Consider the following 26109-nt stretch of genomic DNA (forward strand, 5'->3'; position numbering starts at 1 on the left):
TTATTGCTTTTTTAAATTGCAGGTTAGAAAGGGAGAACAGAATAGTGCATTGAATTATTTTGTGTAATGATTCAATTGAGGCAAGCAATGTGGCATATATATATGTGTGTGTGTGTGTGATAAGATTGTTTATAGGGAGTACCGTGTGTACCGGTTTAAAGACATTTAATCCTTTCTAAATCCTTGGCAACTTTGCTGAGTATTAGAGACCACCCAAGTGGTTATATTTCTATGTAAAATGTTACGTGATTAGCCTTTTGAAGTCTTTCTTCCTTTCATTTATAATTTTCCTGCACACAATTCGTTTCTTCCCTTTAGGATATCTTGGGCTGTGATCTGTCCCCAGTTGAAGGCTTTCAAGGAAGAGATGAGTATTTATCATATTTGTGCCATGTCACATCCCAAGAGGACGGCTCTTTTACCTTCCTGTCATTACCAAGTGGGGATTACATTGTGGTGAGTAGAGAGACTTTTCCTGAACAGTTTTCTGTTTATCTGCCTGTACATATGCTGCTCTCAGCAATTGTTTAATGAACCATCTGCTTTTCAGCTAAGATTTAGCTACTTATCCACGCAGGAGGTGGGCGCTTGAAGCTTTCTCAATCGAACAACCTGTTAAGGGCCTGCATTAATTACGTGACTCTGAAATAAGGTTTACATCATTTGGAGGGGGTGGGGGTTATGCTTCTGTTTTGTCTGGATTTCGTGGTGTGAATAAAAAACCTTCTGTGATGTTTATAACGAGCCTCTAGGCAGTAACGTAACTAGAAGTTACTGGGCTGCTCTTTGGTATCATTTGAGCACCCCCCTAAACTTAAGGAACAAGGTTTTTATTTTTTTATGTAACTGCTTTGTTATACGTCTGGGACCCTTATTCCTCCTGGATCCCCATAGTAGTCATACGGTGACTGCTGTATTTATTCTCCTGCCCCTGGTTACTTTCTAAATATTAGTGTTTGAATTCCATTGTTTCCCTGGCAGCTTTGATCACAAGATTGGTCTATTACGTGGCCACAATCCGTAAGACATTTGTTTAAAGTCTCTCTAACAGTAGTCCTGTACCCAGAGATAGCTATTGGCTTAACTGTGATGCTTTTGAGTACAATGGGCGGGCTCATATAATAGGACTTGGGGCTGTGGACGGGACTATCTGGCAAGTCGAGGGGTGTGTGGGTGGGATCGATTGACGGGATATCGGTGTGTGGTGCGGCCAGTGACTCCAGAGAGAACGGTTGAAAGGGGTGCGGGGTGGGACCGGGCTGCTTCCCGGGACATGCAGGATGGACCAGGCAGGATGGACCAGGCCGCCAGGGATGGGTTCCTGGACCTGTTAAAAGAGGCGACTCGGAGGGATCTGAACTTGCTGGACGAGGATGGCATGACCCCGACTCTATGGGCGGCCTATCATGGGCACCTGGGGGCACTGCGGGTCATCATGAGCCGGGGGTGAGAACCTTGACGTGTTCATGTAGTTGTGTGTTCCAGTATGACCGTGGATAAGTCTTCTCTATACATTACTCATCTGTTTAGCAATACAGTTACCTGCACCCTCCAGTTACCTGCACTCTCCAGTTAACCCCAGTTACCTGCACCCTCCAGTTAACCCCAGTTACCTGCACCCTCCAGTTTACCCCAGTTACCTGCACCCTCCAGTTTACCCCAGTTACCTGCACCCTCCAGTTTACCCCAGTTAACCCCAGTTACCTGCACCCTCCAGTTAACCCCAGTTACCTGCACCCTTCAGTTAACCCCAGTTACCTGCACCCTCCAGTTAACCCCAGTTACCTGCACCCTCCAGTTAACCCCAGTTACCTGCACCCTCCAGTAAACCCCAGTTACCTGCACCCTCCAGTTAACCCCAGTTACCTGCACCCTCCAGTTAACCCCAGTTACCTGCACCCTCCAGTTAACCCCAGTTACCTGTACCCTCCAGTTACCCCCAGTTACCTGCACTTTCCAGTTACCCCCAGTTACCTGCACCTTTCAGTTACCCCCAGTTACCTGCACCCTCCAGTTACCCCCAGTTACCTGCACCTTCCAGTTACCTGCACCTTCCAGTTACCTGCACCTTCCAGTTACCTGCACCTTCCAGTTACCTGCACCTTCCAGTTACCTGCACCTTCCAGTTACCCCCAGTTACCTGCACCTTCCAGTTACCCCCAGTTACCTGCACCTTCCAGTTACCCCCAGTTACCTGCACCTTCCAGTTACCCCAGTTACCTGCACCTTCCAGTTACCCCCAGTTACCTGCACCTTCCAGTTACCCCCAGTTACCTGCACCTTCCAGTTACCCCCAGTTACCTGCACCTTCCAGTTACCCCCAGTTACCTGCACCTTCCAGTTACCCCCAGTTACCTGCACCCTCCAGTTACCCCCAGTTACCTGCACCTTCCAGTTACCTGCACCTTCCAGTTACCTGCACCTTCCAGTTACCTGCACCTTCCAGTTACCTGCACCTTCCAGTTACCTGCACCTTCCAGTTACCCCCAGTTACCTGCACCTTCCAGTTACCCCCAGTTACCTGCACCTTCCAGTTACCCCCAGTTACCTGCACCTTCCAGTTACCCCTAGTTACCTGCACCTTCCAGTTACCCCCAGTTACCTGCACCTTCCAGTTACCCCCAGTTACCTGCACCTTCCAGTTACCCCCAGTTACCTGCACCTTCCAGTTACCCCCAGTTACCTGCACCTCTCGACTTTAACTAGAGCCCCATTCCCTGAACTAGCCACACAGCCCCACAGCATGATGGAACCTCCACCAAAGTTGACAGTAGGTAGCAGGTGTTTTTCTTGGAATGCGGTGTTCGTCTTCTTCCGCGATGCAAAGTGCTTTTTGTTATGACCAAATAACTACATTTTTGTCTCATCAGTCCAAAGCGCTTTGTTCCAAAATGACAAGTGGCTTGTCTAAATGAGCTTTTGCATACAACAAGCGACTGTTTGTGGTGTGAGTGCAGAAAGAGCTTCTTTCTCATCACCCTGCCATACAGATATTCTTTGTGCAAATTGTGCTGAATTGTAGAACGATGTACAGAAACACCATCTGCAGCAAGATGTTCTTGCAGGTCTTTGGAGGTGATCTTTAGGTTGTCTGTAACCATTCTCACAATCCTCCTCATATGCCGCTCCTGTTTTTTTCTTGGCCTGCTGGCCTGAGTTTTACAGCAACTGTGCTTGTGGCCTTACATTTCCTGATTACATTCCTTACAGTTGAAACTGACAGTTTAAACCTCTGAGATAGCTTTTTGTAGTTTACCCATAAACCATGATACTGAACAATTATTTGTTTTCAGATCATTTGAAAGTTGCTTTGAGGATCCCATGCTGTCACTCTTCAGAGTAGAGTCAAACAGAAGCACAACTTGCAATTGACCACTTTAAATACCTTTTCTCATGATTGGACACATCCCTATGAAGTTCAAGGCTTAACGAGCTAATCCAACCAGTTTGGTGTTGCCAGTAATCAGTATTGAGCAGTTACATGCATTCAAATTAGCAAAATTACAAGTGTACCCAAATTTTTCACATTTGATTTAATTTCATACAACTGAATACTACTTCACTAAAAATCTTTGTTCAGAAAACACCCCAGAGACATACCACTGTTCTCTTTTTTGTTGAAAGTGGAGTCAATTATTATGCAGGCTGAGAGGGATTCTCAAACTTTTTCATATGACTGTACATTTTGTGCCCAAATGCTTCACATTTATATGAAAAGTGAAAAGCATATTCATTGGTTAAAATTGGAAAAATTATTTGCACAGTATACTATATCCGTAATTCAGCTTTAAATCTACAATATGATTTGTAGTCTCTAGTATGACTTATGTATTTCATTATCCTCTTCTCCAGATTCCCTATTACAGGGGAGAAAGAATTACGTTTGATGTTGCTCCGTCCAGGCTGGATTTTACTGTGGAACATGATAGCTTAAAATTAGAGGTAAAGCCATACTCTTCAACGTTTGTGACTTCTATCTTCTTCTTCTTATAGCAATAAAAACAAGTGTCAGGCATAAAACAAAATAGATTGTCAGATGGACTGATCTAAGAGATATTCTTACTACTTATATAGCCATCTATCTTTACAGGGTTTTGGTGTTCTTACCCATTCTCACATTATATGTGTGTGTGGTGAAGCACATAGAATAGATACACATTTACTTTGGCTCTTCCAACCATTTTGGCAACTTTTATGCCCATGAATGTCCTCCCCAAATGCCTTCCTGACAGATATCTCTAAAGGTAGCCATACACAGGGAGATCGCCAAACGAGCAGATATCTCCCCGATATACCCACTGAGGTGGGCGATATCGGGCTTATCCGATCGTGGGCCCTTGGGCCCAACGATCGGATCATAATGCTGCCAATACGGGCGGTTGGATCGCGGGACTGCATCAATGAACAGATGTGGCCGCAATCCGATGGGAGTTTTTACCCTGCCCGATCGATATACTGTCACTATGTCAAGAACCATATGGAAACGAGCAGTGTGTTTTTATAGTTCAATGCATATGTTGGTGTATGGGTTCCATTTTACTGCTCTGTCTGGTTCCCAGAATGCTAACGTGAGTTCTAGTCCTGCTCTTCTATGTAAGTGCTGTCTGTTTTTCTGTTCCTATGTTGTCAGGATGAATATAAATTGGCTGTTTTTCTTTGTTGTTAGCCTGTTTTCCATGTTATGGGCTTCTCTGTGACTGGACGGGTTTTAAATGGTCCTGAAGGGGATGGCGTTCCAGATGTTATTGTTACTCTCAACAATCAGATGAAAGGTAAGACGCACACTAACCCCTGTGTTACTGATGCTGTTCTTGTGTGTTGGCTTGACTGACTGCATGTGTAAAAAGTAGTAAAGCTCTTAATCACTATATGGTCCTTTGGCAGCACCTGCAAATAAAGCTTTCCTTTCACTTTTTTTTGCACTCACTTTCTTGCTTTCACTCTCTTTTTATATCTTTCACTCTTCCCTTATTTTGTTCTCACTCTTTTGCCCTTTTCTTGCATTCACTTTCATTCGTCCTCAAGTTTGTTCTCGCTTTTTTCTTTCTCTTACCCTTTTTTGCTTTCACTGTCTGTCACACTTTATTTATTTTCTTTCTTGCTGTTGTTTTTTTTTTTTTTTTTTTTTAAATGTATTTCTTTGCTCTTTCCTTCTCTCACTTTTTTTTGTTTTCTTGCTCTTTGTTTCACTCTTGCTTTCTCTTTTGCACACTTTGCATATCAGTCAACTCTATAAGATGCAGGAGAAAGTGCTTGAGGGGTGTATGTCATTGTGAAAACCAGCCACACAAAAGGCACAGAGATACACAGTTGGCATGGCATTTCCTCTATTATAAGAATCAGTGTTTAATATACAGAAATATATTTGCATTCCAGTTACCACTAATGCTGATGGATCCTTCCGCCTGGAAAACATGACCGCTGGCACTTACAGTATAGAAGCTCAGAAAGAACATATTTACTTTGATACTCTGACGGTAAAGATTGCACCAAACACACCTCAGCTTGCTGATATAATAGCGGCAAGGTAAGAATAATTGGCACTAATGCAGAGTGTTTGGAACTTTATCTCCGTAGTAATATCTATAGGATACTAAAGGGATGTACAGTCAATTTTGAAAAAATTTAATTATAGGTTTCTTGCAGTAAAGTAACATCTTTGTAATGTATGTCTGTGAATTGTTGTACCTGAGAGAAGGGAAAGCTGCAGAACACTTCTGTGTATCTCAAATCAGGTATAACGTTTTTAACAGACATAAATTTCAATGTTGTTTAAGTGCTAAGAAACAATACATGTATTTTTAAAAAAAATACTTTTATTCCCCTTTAATGAACTTTGGGTTGCTATCCCTTTACCTCATCCCAACCCTCGGCCAACAGAAAGTCACTGTGCTAACTTTTAGGGGGGTATTTACTAAAACGCGACTTTTTCCTCACTCAAAATCCTAAACCTGAATCCCCTTCATTTACTGATAATTCTTTTTGAAAAAGTGTCGCAACAAAATTGTGCAACTTTTTCGAATTGACGTGACAAAAACTCAACTGTGTCGAATTCTCGTTGTGTGACAACTCCTGCGCAGATCATGTCAATCTGCCACTGACGCCAGAAAAAAATTGAGGTTTAATAAATGTAAACTTGTTATTGTTATATGTTATTATGCATGGCCCTTTAGAAGTGTCCTGAATTTTTAATATGGAAGTTCATCTTTTCACACCAACTGTGTCTTCAAATTTATTTATTTATTTATATTTATTTTTTTAAATATAGGTTCAGCGTATGCGGGCGGATTTCTATTACACATTTTCCAGAAAATGTCAGACAGATGAGTAAATATAAAATGACACTAACACCGCAAGACAAGGAAAGGGGTTCAGTTTTTACCACAGAATCTGACTCTAAAGGAAACTTTTGCTTTCAGGCTAGAAGCGGATCTTATGACTTACAGGTACCTCATTTACTTGCCTCTTCTACATTTGAAAAGGTTTACAGGGCACTAAATAGTACAAAACCCCCCAGCTCTGTTGACTTTTATTTTTGTTTGAATAAAATTCTGTGAAATGTTATTATACTGTGATGTATGTAGTAGTACTACTGAAATGTGTCCTTCTACCATTGTGCCTTGCAGGTTTCTGTCCCGGAACATGATGCCAGAGCAGGCCTAGCAATTAAACCAGCAGTATTTTCTGTCACTGTGGTAGACAAACCTGTCATGGATGTTTCTTTCTCACAGTTCATGGCATCCGTTTCTGGCAAAATATATTGCTTGGGTATGTAGATCTAAATCTTTATTGTCTCTTTAAAGGGATTCTGCCATGATTTTTATGATGTTGTTTTTATTTCTAAATTACACTGTTTACACTGCAAATAACTCACTCTACAATATAAAATTTCATTCCTGAACCAGCAAGTGTATTTTTTTTTTTAGTTGTAATATTGGTGTGTAGGCAGCCATCTTAGGTCATTTTGCCTGGCCATATGCTTTCAGAAAGAGCCAGCACTTTAGGATAGAACTGCTTTCTGGCAGGCTGTTGTTTTCGACTACTCAATGTAACTGTGTCGCTGTGGGATCAAGATTTCTGATCTACCAGGCAGCTGTTATGTTGTGTTAGAGAGCTGCTATCTGGTTACCTTCCCATTGTTCTGTTGTTAGGCTGCTGTTCGGAAAGGGAGGGGGTGATATCACACCAACTTGCAGTACAGCAGTTTATCAGAGCACAAGTCACATGACTGGGGGCAGCTGGGAAACCTGCCTAGCCCCATGTCCTATTTCAAAATTAAATATAACAAAAAAAACTGTTTGCTCTTTTGAGAAATGGGTTTCAGTGCAGAATTCTGCTGGAGCAGCACTATTAACCGAGGCATTTTGAAAAAAAAAAAAAATTCCCATGTCAGTATGCCTTTTAAAAGTCATAGTCTCTGTCCTGTGGTGCAGCTGTTTTCCATAGGAAAAGTAGCCTGGTCAAAACACCCAATTTGCCATATTTATATTCTACTAAATAAAATTATTGCAGATAACTAAAATGATTGCAACTCGATTGTATATTAGTGTGTGAGTCCATCATAAACCTCCGCAGGCCATTTGACTCATGCAGACTAGCAAACCGTGAATATAGTTGTCAGTCCCATCTGTACTTCCCAATTGTGCCAGCTGCTCTGTTTATATCACTGTACTGTTATAAAGATGTAATCGTCCGTGATGGCTCTTTCCTAGTTTATTCATATGCAATTTATGCTTTGCATTCCAGCACAGCCAGGACCTGCTTATTGCACGCACCTGTTCTGAGCAGCGCTTATAGCTTTCATGTCATTTGTTTTGTTCCTTAGATACGTGTGGTGACCTGACTGTGATATTACAGTCTACAACTCGCCAGAGAGATAAACACAGTGTGTTGGTTTCTGGGAAGACTGACAACGTGCCTTTTAATTTTGAGAATGTTTTACCTGGAAAGTATAAAGGTATGTTATATACAGTATATGTAATGACTTTAGTTTAAAAATAACTTTTTAGTTGCAAGGACAGCCTTGTCATATTTTGTACCTTTGCAAAAAGTAAGTCTTCTACACACCCTAATTCATTGCATAGCCTTGTTCTGTTTAACACTGAAACCAACTTTGGTCCGCTCCGGTCACATGTAGCAAATCACCCAATTAAATTCCTAGAACCCGGTCAGGTGGAATGAAGCAACCAGAAACAGTGGAGTCCTAAGATTCCCTTGGGAACAATACATTGTTCTGGAGATAAATCGCTATATGGAACAGAGGACACGGCAACAACCTGATATGGTCCTGACCTTATGAGATTTTATATCCACCATATAAACAATCTCCAGACAAATACTGGTTGAGTAGGTAGTCATTTTTGTCCTGTACATGTGCATGTAAGATGCAAATTCAGTCTGCTCAGCTGTTGTCTTGTTACCACTGGCAATATTTATACTAACCGCAGAACCCTATATTATTTGTATTGGTCTGATTGGCAGCTGTTATTTATATGTGTGTTTATTTTAAATGCTGTGTTTCCCAATTTCTGATTTATATATATTTTTTTATATATTTTTAACACAGGAGTGCCCATACTTTACTAATGAGGGGTCTACTTTTAGTGATCTATGATCTACATCCATAAAAACTTTGTTAGCCTTCTGTTCCATGAAAAATATTACTTAAATATTATATTGATTTATGAGAATGTATATTGCTATATTTAACAAACGACTATTTCTTATGTAACCTTAACCTAATAAATAACTCAATGATAGCATGAAATAGGAGGGTGATTTAGACAAGCTGTTTAGACAAGCTGTTTGTTGACAGTGTCTTGAGATCTACTGATCACCAACTAAAAGTCTACTGGTAGATCCCGATCTACCTTTTGGACACCCCTGTTTTAACACATTCAGCACTTTCTTCCTCCAACCATTTGAGGGTAGTGTGCAGACTATTCTGTCTCACCGGTTCAGTTGGTTTTCCAGCCGACTGCCTGCGCTGTGAATCTACTTCCCATGATTTCTGGATACCTTTCTGTGCATTACCTGTATAACAGATGATTACTCTCTTACTGTCTCTTTGTCGTCTGTGTAACATTTAGTGAGCATCGTTCAGGAAGACTGGTGCTGGAAAAATAAATCGCTAGAGTTTGAAGTAGTAGAAGAGGACATTGTTGGTGTAGAGTTCCGGCAGACTGGTTACATGCTACGATGTTCCCTTTCACACGCAATTACACTGGTGAGTGGAACAAAGCACTTTTTTTTCTTTCAGAATTAATTCTACATTATTAAATACACTGAGTTCCAAAAAAACATGTCACCCGCCTCCCCCCCCTCCACACACACAACTTTGGAAATGCATTTATGTATAATTGTGCATTTTGGAAGCTAGTCACATCAACTTTAGTACATAATGGGTAGCTAGCAAAGAGACCTTTCATTTATTCCCTGTGTTTGAAGAGAGCGAGGTGTTTCTGCACTACTTACTCCTACCCAGCATGATTATGTGCTGGAAGTACAACAATACAGCTGAATTGCTTTCACCAGACCTGTTTAATGGAAAAGGACTGGTCCACATGCTCTTTCATACATATCGGTAGGGGACACGCAGTCGTAAATAGTTTAGCACTTATAGCCAATTTCAATATTGAATATTTATGGTACCCAATATGGCATCACGTTTGCCCACGTTTTATGTATTCATCACTCATATTTGGCTAATGTGTCTGAAACTGAAATGTGCTTTTGAGACTGAATAACTAGAGGATTGCTGCCAGGTAGCAGAAATGGTTAATCTTGAGTTTTGTTTGAAGGTTTACAGTAATTGGCATTTTTTATAGATACATTTAGTCATTAAAATTCGAAATAATTCAATTAAAGTTAAACTTCAAATATGTCTTACTTTTTACTTAAAATGTTCTTAATTTTACAGTAATGACAATAGTGACCTGAGATGTCACATGTACATTAAAGTATTTTGTGGCCCACACTTTATTACATCCCCAGAAGTGGTGGCAAAATGCTTTATATTGGGCATATTGACGTTATCTTCAATTAGATGCAGGTGCTTGTCATACATATGTTTGTGAAGCAGAACTACTGCTTAAAAGTAACGTACAGAGAGGCACTCTACAGGTATGGGACCTGTTATCCAGAATGCTCGGGACTTTTCCGAATAACATCTTTCTGTAATTTGGATAGTCCTACCTTAAATCCTACTAGGAAATCATTAAAACATTAAATAAACCCAATAAGATGGTTTTGCTTCCAATAAGGATTAATTATATCTTAGTTTGGCTCAAGTACAAGGTACTGATTTATTCTTTAATAGCTGAAATCTACCTCCCAGTACAGCAATAGTATCTTAAAATAAGATCTTCCCTCTAATTGTGGGAAGACCATGACGTAAATATCCCTAATCCTTAGTTTTGCATGTTTTAACCCAGGAATTTTACCAGGATGGAAATGGACCAGAACACGTTGGTGTATATAACTTATCAAAAGGGGTCAATAGATTCTGCCTCTCAAAGCCAGGTAATTGTATTAATTCTATTATGTTCTTAATATCACACACATTGTTGATGCTGATCAATTTCAGTGTTTTTTTAAATTTTTTTATCAGTTATATAACTATAAATAATTATGTTTTTGGTAATCTGTTTTAATCGGTCTTTCCCAACTAAAGCCCCTAAACGTCCTCCTTGTTGGCTTTCTGCCTTCAAATAAGGACAGTAGAGATGTCCATTGGGAGTAGTGAACTAGATGTGCAAGGGTACCCTGCACCCCAAGGTGGCTCATAAGGCTATGGTCACATGACACGGATTCTCCACCTGCCCCTGCCCCACTGCTGTTCTTTCCTTCTATGCTATGCTGTGGGCACGACAATTTGGCATGAAATACAAAATCTTGCATTTTGGCGTTGAAGTCTGCATCTGCATGGAAATAATGATTCCAGGTGCAGGCAGCACAGCAGAAGAGGAGCAGCAGTGCAAACGCAGGCCATGTTGTGTGGCCCTAGTCTAAGACCACCATGGCCCCGGAAAAATAAACTACATGTATCTCCTGCTCTCTATCATGCTCTCTGATGCCTGATTTTTTTTTTAGACCCAAGTCTTTATGTCCTTGTATTTTTGTTTTTCCTTGATTTATCTCCATGACGCAAAATGCAGAGACAAAGTGGGGGGCATTGTACAATTGGACATTGGACAATCACTGTTGTTTAAGGAAATTATTCATTAGCAACAATGAGTATAAATCATATTCACGGCTTTCTTCTATTCTAGGTGTTTACAAAGTCACCCCAAGGTCATGTCATCGTTTTGAACACGCATACTACACATATGATACGTAAGTGTATAGCCTATAACACCAGAAATGTTTTTAACTTGTAACAAATGCCCCTTAATTGTTCATTACGGCAATGACCAGTAATGTGCGTTCTGTGAAACAAATGTAAATGTCAAGCAGCAAGAAAAAAAATCCTATTAAATGCAGCATATAACATAGTTAGACATAGATTTTTATATGTAAATGCGAAGAGGAAAGAACCCCGCCTATAACTAAAAGGGGGATTTCAAGTTCATATGGGGCAAGGTGTCCTAATTAACCAATAACTGGATGAAGCAAAAGTTATGTTTTTTCAACTTGTCAATGTATAAGTTTATAATATGGTTGAACCAATACACAATGCAATAAATTAATCATACTCTAAGTTACTAATTCATAATAAAATAAAGTGCCAATTAGGGAGTGTGTTAATTCATTATCCTAATAGATACCCGGGTCACAAGCTGATATCACTCTTTACTGCTGTACTGCAAGTTGGAGTGATATCACCCCCTCCCTTTTCCCCCCCAGCAGCCAAACAAAAGAACAATGGGAAGGTAGCCAGATAACAGCTCCCTAACACAAGATAACAGCTGCCTGGTAGATCTAAGAACAACACTCAATAGTAAAAACCCATGTCCCACTGAGACACATTCAGTTACATTGAGAAGGAAAAACAGCAGCCTGCCAGAAAGCATTTCAATCCTAAAGTGCAGGCACAAGTCACATGACCAGGGGCAGCTGGGAAATTGACAATATGTCTAGCCCCATGTCAGATTTCAAAATTGAATATAAAAAAAAACAGTTTGCTCTTTTGAGAAATGGATTTCAGTGCAGAATTCTGCTGGAGTAGCACTATTAACTGATGCGTTTTGAAAAAAACATGTTTTCCGATGACAGTATCCCTTTAAAGGGCTATTCCCAGTAGATGGATCGATCACCTATCACTAAAATTAATCCAATAGGCTTCTTAAGTGCAATTCATATGCGTGTAAAGTGCTGGTGCAATAAATAAATTGATATGCTTGAAATTACTTAAATACCTAATTAAATAAATAAACCAAATGACCATACATAGGGGGTAAGTTATAAAACACCAAATGGCTAAAATCCGTAGAATAGTAAATGAAAACTGGAAAATTTGGATAGAGGGTGGAGTTGTCCCGTAAACTAACTGCCTGATAGATTGCTACGACCTGGGACACCACAACGTTGTAGGCAGGACAGGGTAACCGGGACTGTGGCCTTGTTGATTAAACTTGCCCTATTCTTACAAAGATGCTGAGTATGCCCTAAAAAGCCACAAATCCACAGCCCCTTAGAAATGAAGAAAGAATTCAAAGGTTTAAAGAAAGGGAGGATTATGCCAATAAAACTTGGCCCCACAACCAGTATAGACCCCGACCAAACAGATTTTGAAAGAGAATTTGATTAAAAGATTGTTGTTAAAAATAGAGACAACTTACTTACATAGATTTTATATGTTAAGTAAGCTGTGAAACTATATCTGAAACTATGAACCTATATCTGAAATAAACCTTAATTAAAGTGCACCACTACGGGTTAAAATAGACTGTTCTTTTAAAGCCTTTTGAGAATAACTCTGCTGATGATATCCTATTTAAAAAAAAAAATCTAATAAAAACGTAAGGAAAGCAAGCAGTTTGACTTCTTTAACATGAAGCCTATTTAAAAATAGGTTGTTTTCCCATTTACTTTATAATGAGCAAGTGAAGCTATATGTTAAACTACGAGTGGTCCTTTTTTTTTTTTTTTTTTTTTAAATGTCCCTCAGCCTTTTATAGACATCTTTGTATGACATGGTTGTATATAAACTCTACAGGGCACTGATCATCTTCCTGACAACTCTGCCTTAAATGTTCAATAAATAGTTTTGATGATCCTTTAAATTCTTTTTCTTCTATGAAATTCAGCAAGTAAAGGAGCATTATTTTTATTTTACCAGTTCATCTCCAAGCATTCTAACGCTGACTGCAGTAAGACATCATGTCCTTGGGGCAATAACAGCAGATAAGCTAATGGATGTGACTGTCACCATTAAGTGAGTATAACCACAGTTTCACCCATTTGATATTGCTAATAGTGACACTGCCTGTGATGCATGTTTTATGTTATTGGGTAAAAAGCTAATTTATTTTTCCTTCTGGACCATAACCAACTTATGTGACTGTGGCAAAACAACTCATTGTTTTTTTTTATGACGAGGTCAACACAGAGCAAAATATGGTCTTGAAAGGAAATAATCTGCAATTACTGGGGTAGGCAAAAATCCTCTGACGCTAAAGAAATATGATATAATGGTTGCCTAAAGCTTGTCATGCATTGCTTTTTTTGGCTAAATTGCTTGCTTTGTTTTGGACAGATTGGGCTGATCCTTTTGTTTGGGCTCTTGAGCTAAATCTAGTCACTTAGGATACTCTAGCAAACCTGTTCATTTCAGACTGCAACTTGGTCCATTATCAGCTCATTTTTGGGCACCTTAATGTATAGTTATATGGGTGGGAATCTGATCTTAAAGGGATACTGTCGTGGGAAAACATGTTTTTTTCAAAACATATCGTTTAATAGTGCTGCTCCAGCAGAATTCTGCACTGAAATCCATTTTTCAAAAGAGCAAAGAGATTTTTTTTTTATATTCAATTTTGAAATCTGACATGGACATATTGTCAGTTTCCCAGCTGCCCCAGTCATGTGACTTGTGCCTGTACTTTAGGATGGAACTACTTTCTGGCAGGCTTTTATTTCTCCTACTTAATATAACTGAATCAGTCTCAGTGGGACTTGGCTTTTACTATTGAGTGCTGTTCTTAGATCTTCCAGGGAGCTGTTATCTTTTGGTAGGGAGCTGTTATCTTGTGGTAGGGAGCTGCTATCTGGTTACCTTCCCATTGTTCTGTTGTTAGGCTGCTGGGGGGGGAGGGGGTGATATCACTCCAACTTGCAGTAAAGAGTGACTGAACTTTATCAGAGCACAAGTCACATGACTGGGGGCAGCTGGGAAACTGACAACATGTCTAGCCCCATGTTAGATTTCAAAATTGAATTTTAAAAAAATCTGTTTGCTCTTTTGAAAAATGGATTTCAGTGCAGAATTCTGCTGCAGCAGCACTATTAAACGATGTGTTTTGAAAAAAACATGTTTTCCCATGACAGTATCCCTTTAAGAATTTCTGTTAACCCATCACTACATCTATGGGACCCTTTAAGAGTTAATTTTAATAGACCATCCTGTCGCCTGTTTCTTTAATCCGTCTCTTTGGGGGGCATGAACAGATCTATAAGGGAAAGCCGCAGCAGCTTCCTCTCAGTTCCACTGGGATTTAAATTACGTGACTTCTACCACAAAAAATGATATATATTTACATGCGAGCAATTAGCCCGTCTGCACCTTATTGCATTAAAGGAGAAGGAAAGATTAATAAACATGCTGGCTTCAATCAAAGACTTTCTGTTTTAGCACTTACTGCACTGAGCGAATCCAGGCTGTCGCTTTTCTTTCACAAGTAAAAGCTGTGTATGATCAGGAGCGCTGTAAGAGACTATTTGGAGTGCTCGCACCCCCTGCTCGCCCGGTAGTTCCGCCCCTGATGGAGATGCTGTAGACCGGGAGCACTGAATTCCCTGCTCTGCATAATGACATGTTAATGAGGAGGAGAGCCTGGGGTCAGGAATTTGGCACATGCGCAGTAATCCATTTACTAACGAAGATGGCGGCGGTGTCTCCTCCTCAGCAATGAGAACGAGCAAGTTCAATTTATAAATAAAATATAAATGATTTTTTTTTTAAAAAAAAAAAAAACAAACCTAGCGATTGAGGAGGGCTATAGAAGGGCTACACAAGGGGACCATAAGTGATTTTTGCCTTTCCTTTTCCTTTGAATTTGCGTGTATCGGTTTTAGGGTAAATGTTAGCTGTGCCTGCTTACTGAACCCAACAACTTTGATACATTTTTTTTTTAAGTTAACATTTCTTTGTTCAGATCCTCTATAGACAGTGAACCAGCACTTGTTTTAGGCCCATTGAAGTCTGTTGAAGAGACACGTAGGGAACAGCAGATGGCAGAAATCGAAGCACGGAGACTGGAAAGAGAGAAAGCTGATTCAGAAGATGCTGATTCACAACCTCCTGTTCAGGAGTTAGTAGATGAACTGCAAGGTCCATTTTCATACGAGTTCTCCTACTGGGCAAGGTGAGGCACAGAATATAGTGGGGCCTGAACACTGACAACTTATGCAGAATACTTTCATAAGCATTGCCTTACACTCTCTTGTCAGACTCTTATGCTGTTTTATCAATTCTTAAAGGTATCTTCTCTAGATAAAATATAAAATCCTGCATGCATTATTGCCTAGATTGGAAGCTATATCTCTATTTTGACAGTCAAAATATTTTTTTGCCTGATTCACAATTACACAATTACACAATTCACAACTATATATATATATATATATATATATATATATATATATATATATATATATATATTTATACACACACACACACACACACACACACACAAGAAAAGTCCTGTGAGTGTCGCTATTTCCTGCATGTGTGTGTGTAAATTCTATGATTTAATTATACATTTTATAAAAGGGACGAATAAGTTTTACCTGCAACTTACTAGCTGCTTTCAAAGTAAAACTCCCAAACTTGGCTGCCCTTTTATTAGACACCAGTGGGATCACCTGACTATAGCTGGAGAGGGTGGGAGCTACAACATGGAGCTGGTCACTGCTCTTGTAGAACTATAACAAACAAGGGAAAGTTGTGCTCACCACTAGTTTTTAAAATCATTAGGCGGGGGTGCAATGAGGGTGTGACCACAAAATACATATAGTCAAATACAAGAGTCCTCTGCACTCAACCCATTATCAATATATTTAAGACAGAGACATTTTGTGCATACTGCTACTGAAAAAATGCCTTACCCACTGGTGTCTAATAAAAGGGCAGCCAAGTTTGGGAGTTTTACTTTGAAAGCAGCTAGTAAGTTGCAGGTAAAACGTATTCGTCCCTTTTATAAAATGTATAATTAAATCATAGAATTCTTAATGAATCAGATGAAAATTGAGCATAGGACTGGCAAGATATGGGGTGACTTTGACGTAGTTGGCCAGCTTAAATATATTGCAATATATGGACAAACAATCCCTGTTTTGTTTAAAGGGTAAGGCATTTTTCAGTAGCAGTATGCACAAAATGTCGCTGTCTTAAATATATTGATAATGGGTTGAGTGCAGAGGAATCTTGTATTTGTCTATATATATATATATATATATATATATATATATATATATATATATATATATATATATATACTACTGTCTGTTTATGCTGTATATATTTGTTACATCTTTTGTTATTCTACTTTACCAAAAGGAACTGCCTGATGTATTGTCTCATTATTAAATAGCTCACTTACTTTCTTTTTTGCAGATCGGGTGAGAAAATTACAGTGACTCCTTCATCCAAAGAACTTCTTTTCTATCCATCTTCTGTGGAGGCTGTTGTCAGTGGAGGTAAATGTCCACTTTCTGTAATGCAGATTTTACCAACATGGGAGAATAATAATACTGATGGGGTTACAATGATGTTGTTTCATCACAATCAAAACAGAGGATAAAAGGATCCTCTGCCCCCACCCATCATCATTTTGTGCAAAAATGCTATCTTCCGTTTAAATACAAAGGGATTATTTGTCCATATGTAGCAAAATATGTAACACTTTTGGTGTCACAATGTGCAACCCCACAGGCTGGTTCTGCTTCCAATAAGGATTAATTATATCTTAGTTTGGATCAAGTACAGGTATAGGATCCGTTATCCGGAAACCCGATATCCAGAGCTCCGAATTACGGAAATGCCTTCTCCCATAGACTCCATTATAATCAAATAATTTACATTTTTAAAAATGATTTCCTTTTTCTCTGTAATAATAAAACAGTACCTTGTACATGATCCAAACTAAGATAGAATTAATCCTTATTGGAAGGAAAGCAATCCTATTGAGTTTATTTAATGTTTAAATTATGTTTTAGTAGACTTAAGGTTTGGAGATCCAAATTACAGAAATACCCCTTATCCGGAAAACACCAGGTCCCGAGCATTCTGGATAACAGATCCTATACTTGTACAAGCTACTGTTTTATTATTACAGAGAAAAAAAATCATTTTAAAAAAATGTGGATAAAATTGAGTCTGAGAGATGGATTTTCCGTAACTTGGAGCATTCTGGATAACGGGTTTCCAGACAATAGATATGGGCACCATATGTTTCAGCTGGCAGTTAGAAAGTAGAGGGACTGTTTGGTTTACTCCTAAAACATTTTATTTTTAGAATCCAGTGGTTCACTGAGTATGTGACATAGTTGAAACAAAGAAAATCAAATACGAGCTGTATTCCCTATCATCAAATTAAAGGCAACTAAGACTTTTCGTGCTAAATAAACATAACTTGGTCCGACAGCTGTAAGTCACATTTTCTGTCCTCCATAATTATTTGACCCCCTTAGTGGAGCAACCGATGCCCAACCATTGCATTTGCTATAAAAATCCTTACTTTTTAGCTTGTGAATCCCAGTATTTGTCAATAAAAGGCCTTCTTGTATTTGTTTCTGTATATAAAATGTTTGCGGGATTTATTTCTGTTGCTAGGATCTCTAGGATGAAAGGCCCGGTCTGATGAAGCCTCTGTCTGTCATTCACCGCTCTGTTTGCAGTTGTTGGTGGGTGGCAGCAATTAGCCTGGTTAAAAGTGGCATGACATCTGAGATCGCACATGGCGTTTTCACACTAATTAACACATTTATCTTTCTTTAGCTGCTGATGGTTTCTTTCCTGCCTTTTTTTATTAACCTGATTTTAACCTTCAATATAGACTGCTGTTTGGTTGCCTAGCAACCTTTGAATTCAGTGTGATGGGAAGTAATGTGCCAAGATTTTGCCCTCTGTCGCATTAACTCCTTTCATTTGATTGTTTTAAAAAATTTTTTGAAGACACATGTAGAGGCAGCTATTACAGGAAGGGTCATGAATTTACATATATATTATAGTGATAGAAGCCAAATGCCTGTACCATTCACTTTTCTGTGGTATCTCATTCCGAACACGGGTTGCTTCCAGGATACTATTATTTCTAAGCAGGAAAAAAAATCCTCCCACGGATTTAAAGGGGTGGTTCACCCTAATTTTGCAGGCAATAATGTATACTATATGGTGCTGCTTTTACTTTTGGCTGTAAATTAATATTGTCTTCAAAATTAGCCCCTGTATATGAGCTCCCCATAGATGTTCTCTGGTCCCTGCTTCAAATGAAGGGTGGGAGTGTAGTAAGAGGGGGACAGCCAATCACAGCCCTGCAGTTTACGCAAGCAAAGACAGGCTTCAGTTTCCTATCAGGTCAGATAAGCTGCTGATTGGTTCTTATCCTACAGTGCAGTGTGCTGAGTGCTGCCAGCTCCCCTGCGCAGCCTGGGAAAGGAGGCAGCAGGAAGTTGAACAGATGGGCAGGACTAGTATAGTTTCTGCAGAAATTTTCAATAAATCAGCCTGAAACACTACTTCTTAAAGCACATTTCTTCTATATCTAAGAGTTTAAGGCACCGGCACATTCTTGTTTTCTTCATAATATATCCCCTTTAAGTTACCTCTTAGTATATTATTGAATGGCTAGTTCTAAGCAACTTTTCAATTGGTCTTCATTATTTATAGTTTTTTTTTTTTTTAATAACTTGCCTTTTGCTTATGACTTTTTCCAGCTTTTGAATGGGAGCACTGACCCCATCTAAAAACAAATGCTGTGTGAGGCTGCAAATTTATTTTTATTGCTACTTTGTATTACTCTACTTTTTTTTCCTTGCTAGGGTAGTTTGGACTCTAGCAACCAGATTGCTGAAATTGCAAACTGGAAAACTGCTGAATAAAAAGCTAAATAACTCCTTGCAATATGTCTCAGAATATCACTCTCCATAGCATACTAAAAGCTAACACAACGTGCCCTCCATTAATAAGCGGGCAGGGGGGGGGCAGTTTATTATCCATTCCTTACTTCATGTTTGCTCAGATCAAATTGTACATAAAATGTCTAGGCAGTAACTGAGAAATGTATATAAAAATAATACCCCACCTCTGTACTTAGGGTCTGTCTATTTGAGGGAGCTATTGCCCAGGTCTTTGGATGGATCAAACCTTTCTTTCATGTAAGAATAATGCAGTGCTTTGTTCTTCCAAAGAATTTGCTTGTTCCTGTCTCACAATTGGTGTTTTGTTCTTTACAGAAAACTGCCCTGGTAAAATGATAGAAATTCAAGGCAAAGCAGGCTTGTTTCTGGAAGGTCAAATACACCCAGAGTTAGAAGGCGTGGAAATTGTGATCAGTGAAAAGGGAGCAGCATCGCCTCTCATTACCGTCTTTACTGATGATAAAGGATCTTACAGGTTGGTGCAGTATGGTGCATAGGTCCTGTTACATATACACTGTTGGAGAAGGCACTGTAGTTAAAGGGCACTGCCATTTTTGCAAAATGCCATACCGTAATCAAAAGTGAAATATAGTATCTGATAGCCTTCTAAGTAGGCAGCAACAAAATTTCCACTGAGGTGGGATCAAAAGAGTTGCAGGTGGGAGTCCTGTGAGGGGCCCATTTCCAGTTGGAGGGGTCCTGGACAATGTTTTAAGATCTGCAGTCTGATGGACTAGGTGGTATATTTGCATTTGTAGATGTAATTTGTAATGTAATCCTATGCTTATTTTTAATATACTCCTTGTCCAGACAGAAGTTGATTCTAGTTTTCTTACCATCTCCCATGGCCGGACTAAATTACCCTTATTTAGCCTCTCTTAATATTTGTTCATTGACTGGGTGATTTTTATTTAATCACTGCATTATCTTCCTAAAGGTCAGCACTGTCATTTATTTACTTTAACTTGGCACGTCACTATAGAATAAATTGCTTTTCCCTTTCCTGTGCAGCGTGGGGCCTCTACACAGTGACCTGGAATACACGATCTCTGCTCAGAAAAAAGGCTTTGTTATGACTGCTCTAGAGGGCACTGTAGGAGATTTCAATGCTTTTGCCCTTGCAGGAGTTGCATTTGAGGTACTGCGTTTCAGTTATTTCACCTGCTTCTTTCCACTTCACGGATGAAATCCTGCAATTCGATAATTAACTTATTTCCCGTTTGCCAACAGATTAGATCAGAGGATGGACAGCCATTGGCCGGAGTTCTCCTGTCACTCAGTGGAGGAATGTTTCGTTCAAACCTTTTAACACAAGAGAATGGGATGCTGACATTTTCCAACCTGGTAATGGGAATCTTTTGCTTATCTTTTTTGACAAGAAAGCTGTTTATATTCATCTTACTCTTTTGGCTCCAAGCTTCAGTACAGGACATGTTGGTATATTTATCAGATCATAAAAGAGGCAATGTTAAACTATGACGTCCATCAACAACTTTACAGCCCCAGTGCCCCTTTTTTTTTTTTCTTTTTTTTTTTTTTTTCTTTTTTTTGCTATGAACGGGTGCAGTAGGGCTGTCCTAACACTGGTGAACATGTATAAGTGAAGTCATGCTTCTTCCCACAGAGCCCTGGCCAGTATTATTTCAAACCTATGATGAAGGAGTTTCGCTTCGAGCCATCTTCTCAAATGATTGAGGCCCAGGAGGGGCAGCATTTGAAGATTACAATCATCGGTCACAGGACTGCATACAGGTCTGTTAACATAAGGTGTAAATCTCTGTAACCTCTAGCAACCAATGAGCAGGTAGCATGAGGACCTGTTTGAAAACAAATGTCCAATAGGTTACTCAGCCTGTGGCAAACTCTGCTGCATTTATAAAATTCCCCATAGACACACATATAATTCTGTATCAGTGTGAGGATACATTCTCTGCTGGTTGTTTGTTGAAATAAACCACATTGGTAAGGGAAGTATAGGTTTTTGGCTTGTTATCCAGACTGTTTGGGACCTGGGGGTTTCCAGATAACTGATATTTCTGTAATTTGGATCGTCCTACCTTAAGTCTAATAAAAAGATCATTAAAACATTAAATAAACCCAATAGGATTGCTCCTGTAAGGATTAATTATATTTTAGTTTGGATCAAGCAACTGATACTGTTTAATGATTACAGGGAAAAAATAAATAATTTTAAAAAGTTTGGACTACTTGGATAAAATATAGTCTATGGGAGATGGCCTTCCGATAAATTGGAGCTTTCTGGATAACAAGTTTCCAGATACTGGATCCCATACTTTATTATGTTTCTGTGCTGTACCAAGAGACACTCTCATTAGTTATATGCGGGTTGACAAATTGTTGACCTGCATCCGTTCCTAACACACCACTCTGCACTGGACCCACCCCCATCTCTAACATCACGGATGGGGGCAGGGCAGGGCAGGGCACTTCTATATATAAACGCCAGCGGAATCAGTGCATACTTAGCAAGGAATTCAGGCCATGGGTGGCATGAATTCCTTATTCATGTTTTGGCCCGAACCCAGGGCCCCACAGGCAGGACCGCCATCAGAAATCGCAGGGCCCCATACGAAAAAATTTCCTGGGCCCCCTGGGCTGCGCCCACCGCAAGCACCACCTACAGATCTGCCCTCCCAACGCCACAGGTCCGCCCCCCACCATACAGTAAAAAAACAAAAAAAATATTGGTGGCTAGGGTTTCCACATGTTAATAAAAAATGGTGGTCAGGGCCCCCCATAAAAAAAAATATTTGAGGCCAAGGCCCCCCATTATAAGAAAATTGTTGGCCAGGGCCCCTTAAACGTCCATGCCTTCCTGAAGTCAGCAGCAGAAAGATGAAGGGCCCGGCTATTAAAGTAAGTGTGGCGTGGCCGGGCCCCCTTACCTTTGGGGCCCCCTACAACTCTCCCCCCTGTCCCCCCCTGATGGCGGCCCTGCCCACAGGCATTGGAACGGCCCACTCATCACTAACTGTCATACATAGAAAGCATCAACCCTATCAACTGCAGCCTTAGAAATAGGCCTTCTTCCTATTATGCCACCATATTAATATTGTCAATGCCACTATGAGTAGAAAGTACAGGTAAGGCATCCTTTATCCGGTTACCCATTATACAGAAAGCTTTGGATTACAGGAAGGCCATTTCCCATAGAATCCATTTTATTCAAAATAATTCAAATTATTACAAATGTTTTCCGAGGTCCCAAGCATTCTGGATAACTGAACCATTACACATGTTATTCTCTCATTTCATTATTAGTGTGTTTTAATACAATACTTTCAAAGTATTGCTTTGCCTCTGAATTTTACAATGCCTAACTCCCTGCAGCTGCTATGGAACAGTGTCCTCTCTTAATGGTGAACCAGAGCAAGGAGTATCCGTAGAAGCAACAGGGCAGGAAGATTGCTCCATTTATGGTGAAGACACGGTAACGGACGAGGATGGAAAATTTCGACTACGTGGGCTGCGTGTAAGTCTGACTTTCATATTACCGTATATACTCGAGTATAAGCCGAGTTTTTCAGCCCCCAAAATATGCTGAAAATCTCTACCTCGGGTTATACTCGGGTTAAGCGCAAAAATGGTCGCCGGCATCTAAGAATAGTCGCCGGCGTCCAAGAATAGTCTCCAAGAATATTCGCCGGCATCCAAGAATGGTCGCTGGCATCCAAATACGAGACGCCGGCACCTCCAATGGGAGCAGAAACCCTCAATTTTTTGATTGAAACTTACCAGAAGCTGATGCATTTCTCACCCTCGGCTTATACTCGAGTCAGTAAGCTTTCCCAGTTTTTGGAGGTAAAATTAGGTACCTCGGCTTATACTCGGGACGGCTTAAACTCGAGTATATACGATACCTATAGCCTTTGTTGAAATTGTATTTATTTTACTTTAGAAACAAGAAGATAACATATCTCTATTTGACGCAAATCTACAGGTTTGGGGTCTCTTATTTACAAAGCTCCAAATTAAGGAAGCGGTATTTCCTATAGAATAATGTTTAAACAAATCCAATTGGTTTTATTTTTCTTTCCCTACCTTTTAGTACTTGATGTTAATTTAGCTCAAATCTGCATTAATCCCACAAAAAAACTACAGAGATTTTTAAAGGACAACAAAAGCCTAAATCGTCTGGGGTTGCACGCTTGTTGGGCACTCTAAAGTGACTGTAACACGAACCTGCAATGCCAGTCTGGTGCTCCTCCTCTCTTAAAGGGCAACCGCAGATGTAATTTTGACGTCCAATCGAGGACGGCTCTCCCACAGGCAAAAAGACGGTTTATTAATGTAGGATGTCACAGTACTTATTCCTCATAATGTGGCAGATTAGAAAGTCAATTATTGTATAATGTACATTATGAAAATGTCCTGTAGTTGAAGAACAAATTCTCAGCATTATCAGCGCTATAGGAGAAGTTGAATTAGGCCTTACATTTTGCCTTGAGAAATCTTGAATAGATTTCTGAAAAAGTCTTAATCCTTACACTGCTGAATCAGATGGAGACTTATACAGTGAAAATTTGGGGTTGTCATTTTATGGGTACTGGTCCTTCTACTCTTGGCCTTTAGATCTAAAGCTCACGCTGTACTTGACATTGTTTTATTATTGCTGCACAAGTTATTGATTGAATTTCTGCTGCGACTGTGTGTGTGGGCATGTGTCCATGGCTAAGATGTGTCCCAAATGCCCTAGGCCTCTGCACAGATTTCCTTACAAGCAACAACTGCAATTTTAAAATTCTACTATTGATTTTGAAGCTTTAGTTTCAGTCCCTAAAGGAGTGATGGGGTGCATTTGCGGTCTTTCTCCCTGTTATGTCTAATGTTAGACATGACCCGTACTTCATCCTTTAGCCCTACAAGTGACCTGGCAGCTTTATACTGTGTGCTAATAACACAACAAACCCTAAGCCCTGGGGGGTTTAGCAGCAGCTGTAAAGTAGGACACATTCTAGAAATATGGTAATTTTTTTTACTGTGTTATATTCAGCATATACATTTTTTCAGTATATCCTTTTATATAATATATATATTAGGGATGCACCAAATCCACTATTTTGGATTCGGCCGAACCCCTGAATCCTTTACGAAAGATTCGGCCGAATACAAAACCGAATCCTTATTTGCATATGCATATAAGGGATGCGAAGGAGAAAATTTTTTTTTTTTACTTCTTTGTTTTGTGACAAAAAGTCATGCAATTTCCCTCCCACCCCTAATTTGCATATACTAATTAGGATTCGTTTTGGCAGGACAGAAGGTTTCGGCCAAATCCAAATCCTGCAGCAAAAAGGGCGAATCCCGGTGCATCCCTAATATATATATGGTTATGGGATCCCTTATCCGGAAACCCGTTATTCAGAAAGTTCCGAATTACGGAAAGGTTGTCTCCCATAGACTCCATTATAATCAAATAATCCAAATCTTTAAAAATGATTCCCACTTCGTCTATAATAATGAAACCGTAGCTTGTACTTGATCCAAGCTAAGATATAATTAATCCTTATTGGAAACAAAACCAGCCTATTGGGTTTATTTAATGTTTACATGATTTTCTAGTAGACTTAAGGTATGAAGATCCAAATTAAGGAAAGATCCTTTATCCAGAAAACCCCAGGTCCTGTGTGTGTGTGTGTGCTGCAGTGTCCATTTATAATAGCTAAATTAGGAGGAACCCTTACATTACTGTAAGTAACCATATAATTAACATCTTAAAGGGGTGGCTCACCTTTAAAGGAACAGTAACACCAACAAATTAAGTGTTCTAAAGTAATGAAAATATAATATTCTGTTGTGCTGCACTGGAAAGGTTGTGTGTTTGCTTCAAAACACTACTATAGTTTATATAAACAAGCTGCCACAGTGGCAGCCATTCAAAGCTGAAAAAGGAGAAAAGGCACAGGTAACACAGCAGATAACCGATAAGCGCTGTAGTATACAATGGGATTCTTCTGAACTTATCTGTTATCTACTGTGTATCCTGTGCTTGAATGGCTGCCCCCATTGCTACACAGCAGCTTGTTTATATAAACTATAGTAGAGTTTCTGAAGCAAACACACCAGTTTTACCAGTGCAGGGCAATATTGTCATTTCTATAATACACTTTTATTTTTTGGCATTACTGTTCCTTTAAGTTAACTTTTAGTATGTTATATAATGACTAATTCTAAGAAACTTTTCAGTTGGCCTTCATTTTTTATTGTTTTCTAATTATTTGCCTTCTCCTTCTCAATGCTTCCATCTTTCAAATGGGGGTCACTGGCCCTATCTAAGAACAACTGATCTGCAAGGCTACACATATATTGTTATTGCTACTTTTTATTACTCATCGTTCTATTCAGGCCTCTCCTATTCATATTCCAGTTTCTCACTCAAATCAATGCACGGTTAATTTGGGTAATTTGGACCCTAGCATCCATATTTCGGAATTGCAAACAAGCTAAATAACTCAAAAGCCACGAATAATAAAATATGAAAAACAATTGCAAATTGTATCAGAATATCACTCTCTACATCATACTAAAATGTAATTTAAAGGTGAGCAACCCCTTTAAGTAGTATGTAGGGAATATATTTCAGATTGGTTACCTGCACAGTTGTCATTGTCTGTTATAAGGTAGAAGAGTTCCCAGTATTAATCTTTTGATCTGCCTTGCACTCATCTCTTTACAGCCTGGCTGCGTTTACCATGTACAACTGAAATCTGAAGGGAATGATCACATTGAGAGGGCCTTGCCATCATACCGGGCAATCGAGGTTAGTCCCTTTCATTAGGCCTTTCGCTG

The 26109-nt window shown here is 39.5% G+C and overlaps 1 protein-coding gene across 3 annotated transcripts in view; it reads left to right on the forward strand.

Annotated features, from left to right (window-relative positions):
• The window catches only part of nomo3.L (NODAL modulator 3 L homeolog), a 40606-nt gene that overhangs the window by 7768 nt on the left and 6729 nt on the right, over positions 1-26109 (forward strand). For all 3 annotated transcript variants that reach the window (XM_018234548.2, NM_001095177.1, XM_018234549.2), the window contains 19 exon segments: positions 319-456; positions 3853-3942; positions 4667-4772; positions 5377-5527; positions 6269-6446; positions 6627-6768; positions 7826-7957; positions 9090-9226; positions 10434-10521; positions 11271-11334; positions 13280-13375; positions 15315-15524; positions 16775-16857; positions 19615-19774; positions 20311-20437; positions 20530-20643; positions 20924-21051; positions 22651-22792; positions 25997-26080. In XM_018234548.2, coding sequence (XP_018090037.1) covers positions 319-456; positions 3853-3942; positions 4667-4772; positions 5377-5527; positions 6269-6446; positions 6627-6768; positions 7826-7957; positions 9090-9226; positions 10434-10521; positions 11271-11334; positions 13280-13375; positions 15315-15524; positions 16775-16857; positions 19615-19774; positions 20311-20437; positions 20530-20643; positions 20924-21051; positions 22651-22792; positions 25997-26080 — 2370 coding nt within the window.

The sequence above is a fragment of the Xenopus laevis genome, chromosome 9_10L (assembly GCF_017654675.1).
Source record: "Xenopus laevis strain J_2021 chromosome 9_10L, Xenopus_laevis_v10.1, whole genome shotgun sequence".
NCBI lineage: Eukaryota > Metazoa > Chordata > Amphibia > Anura > Pipidae > Xenopus > Xenopus laevis.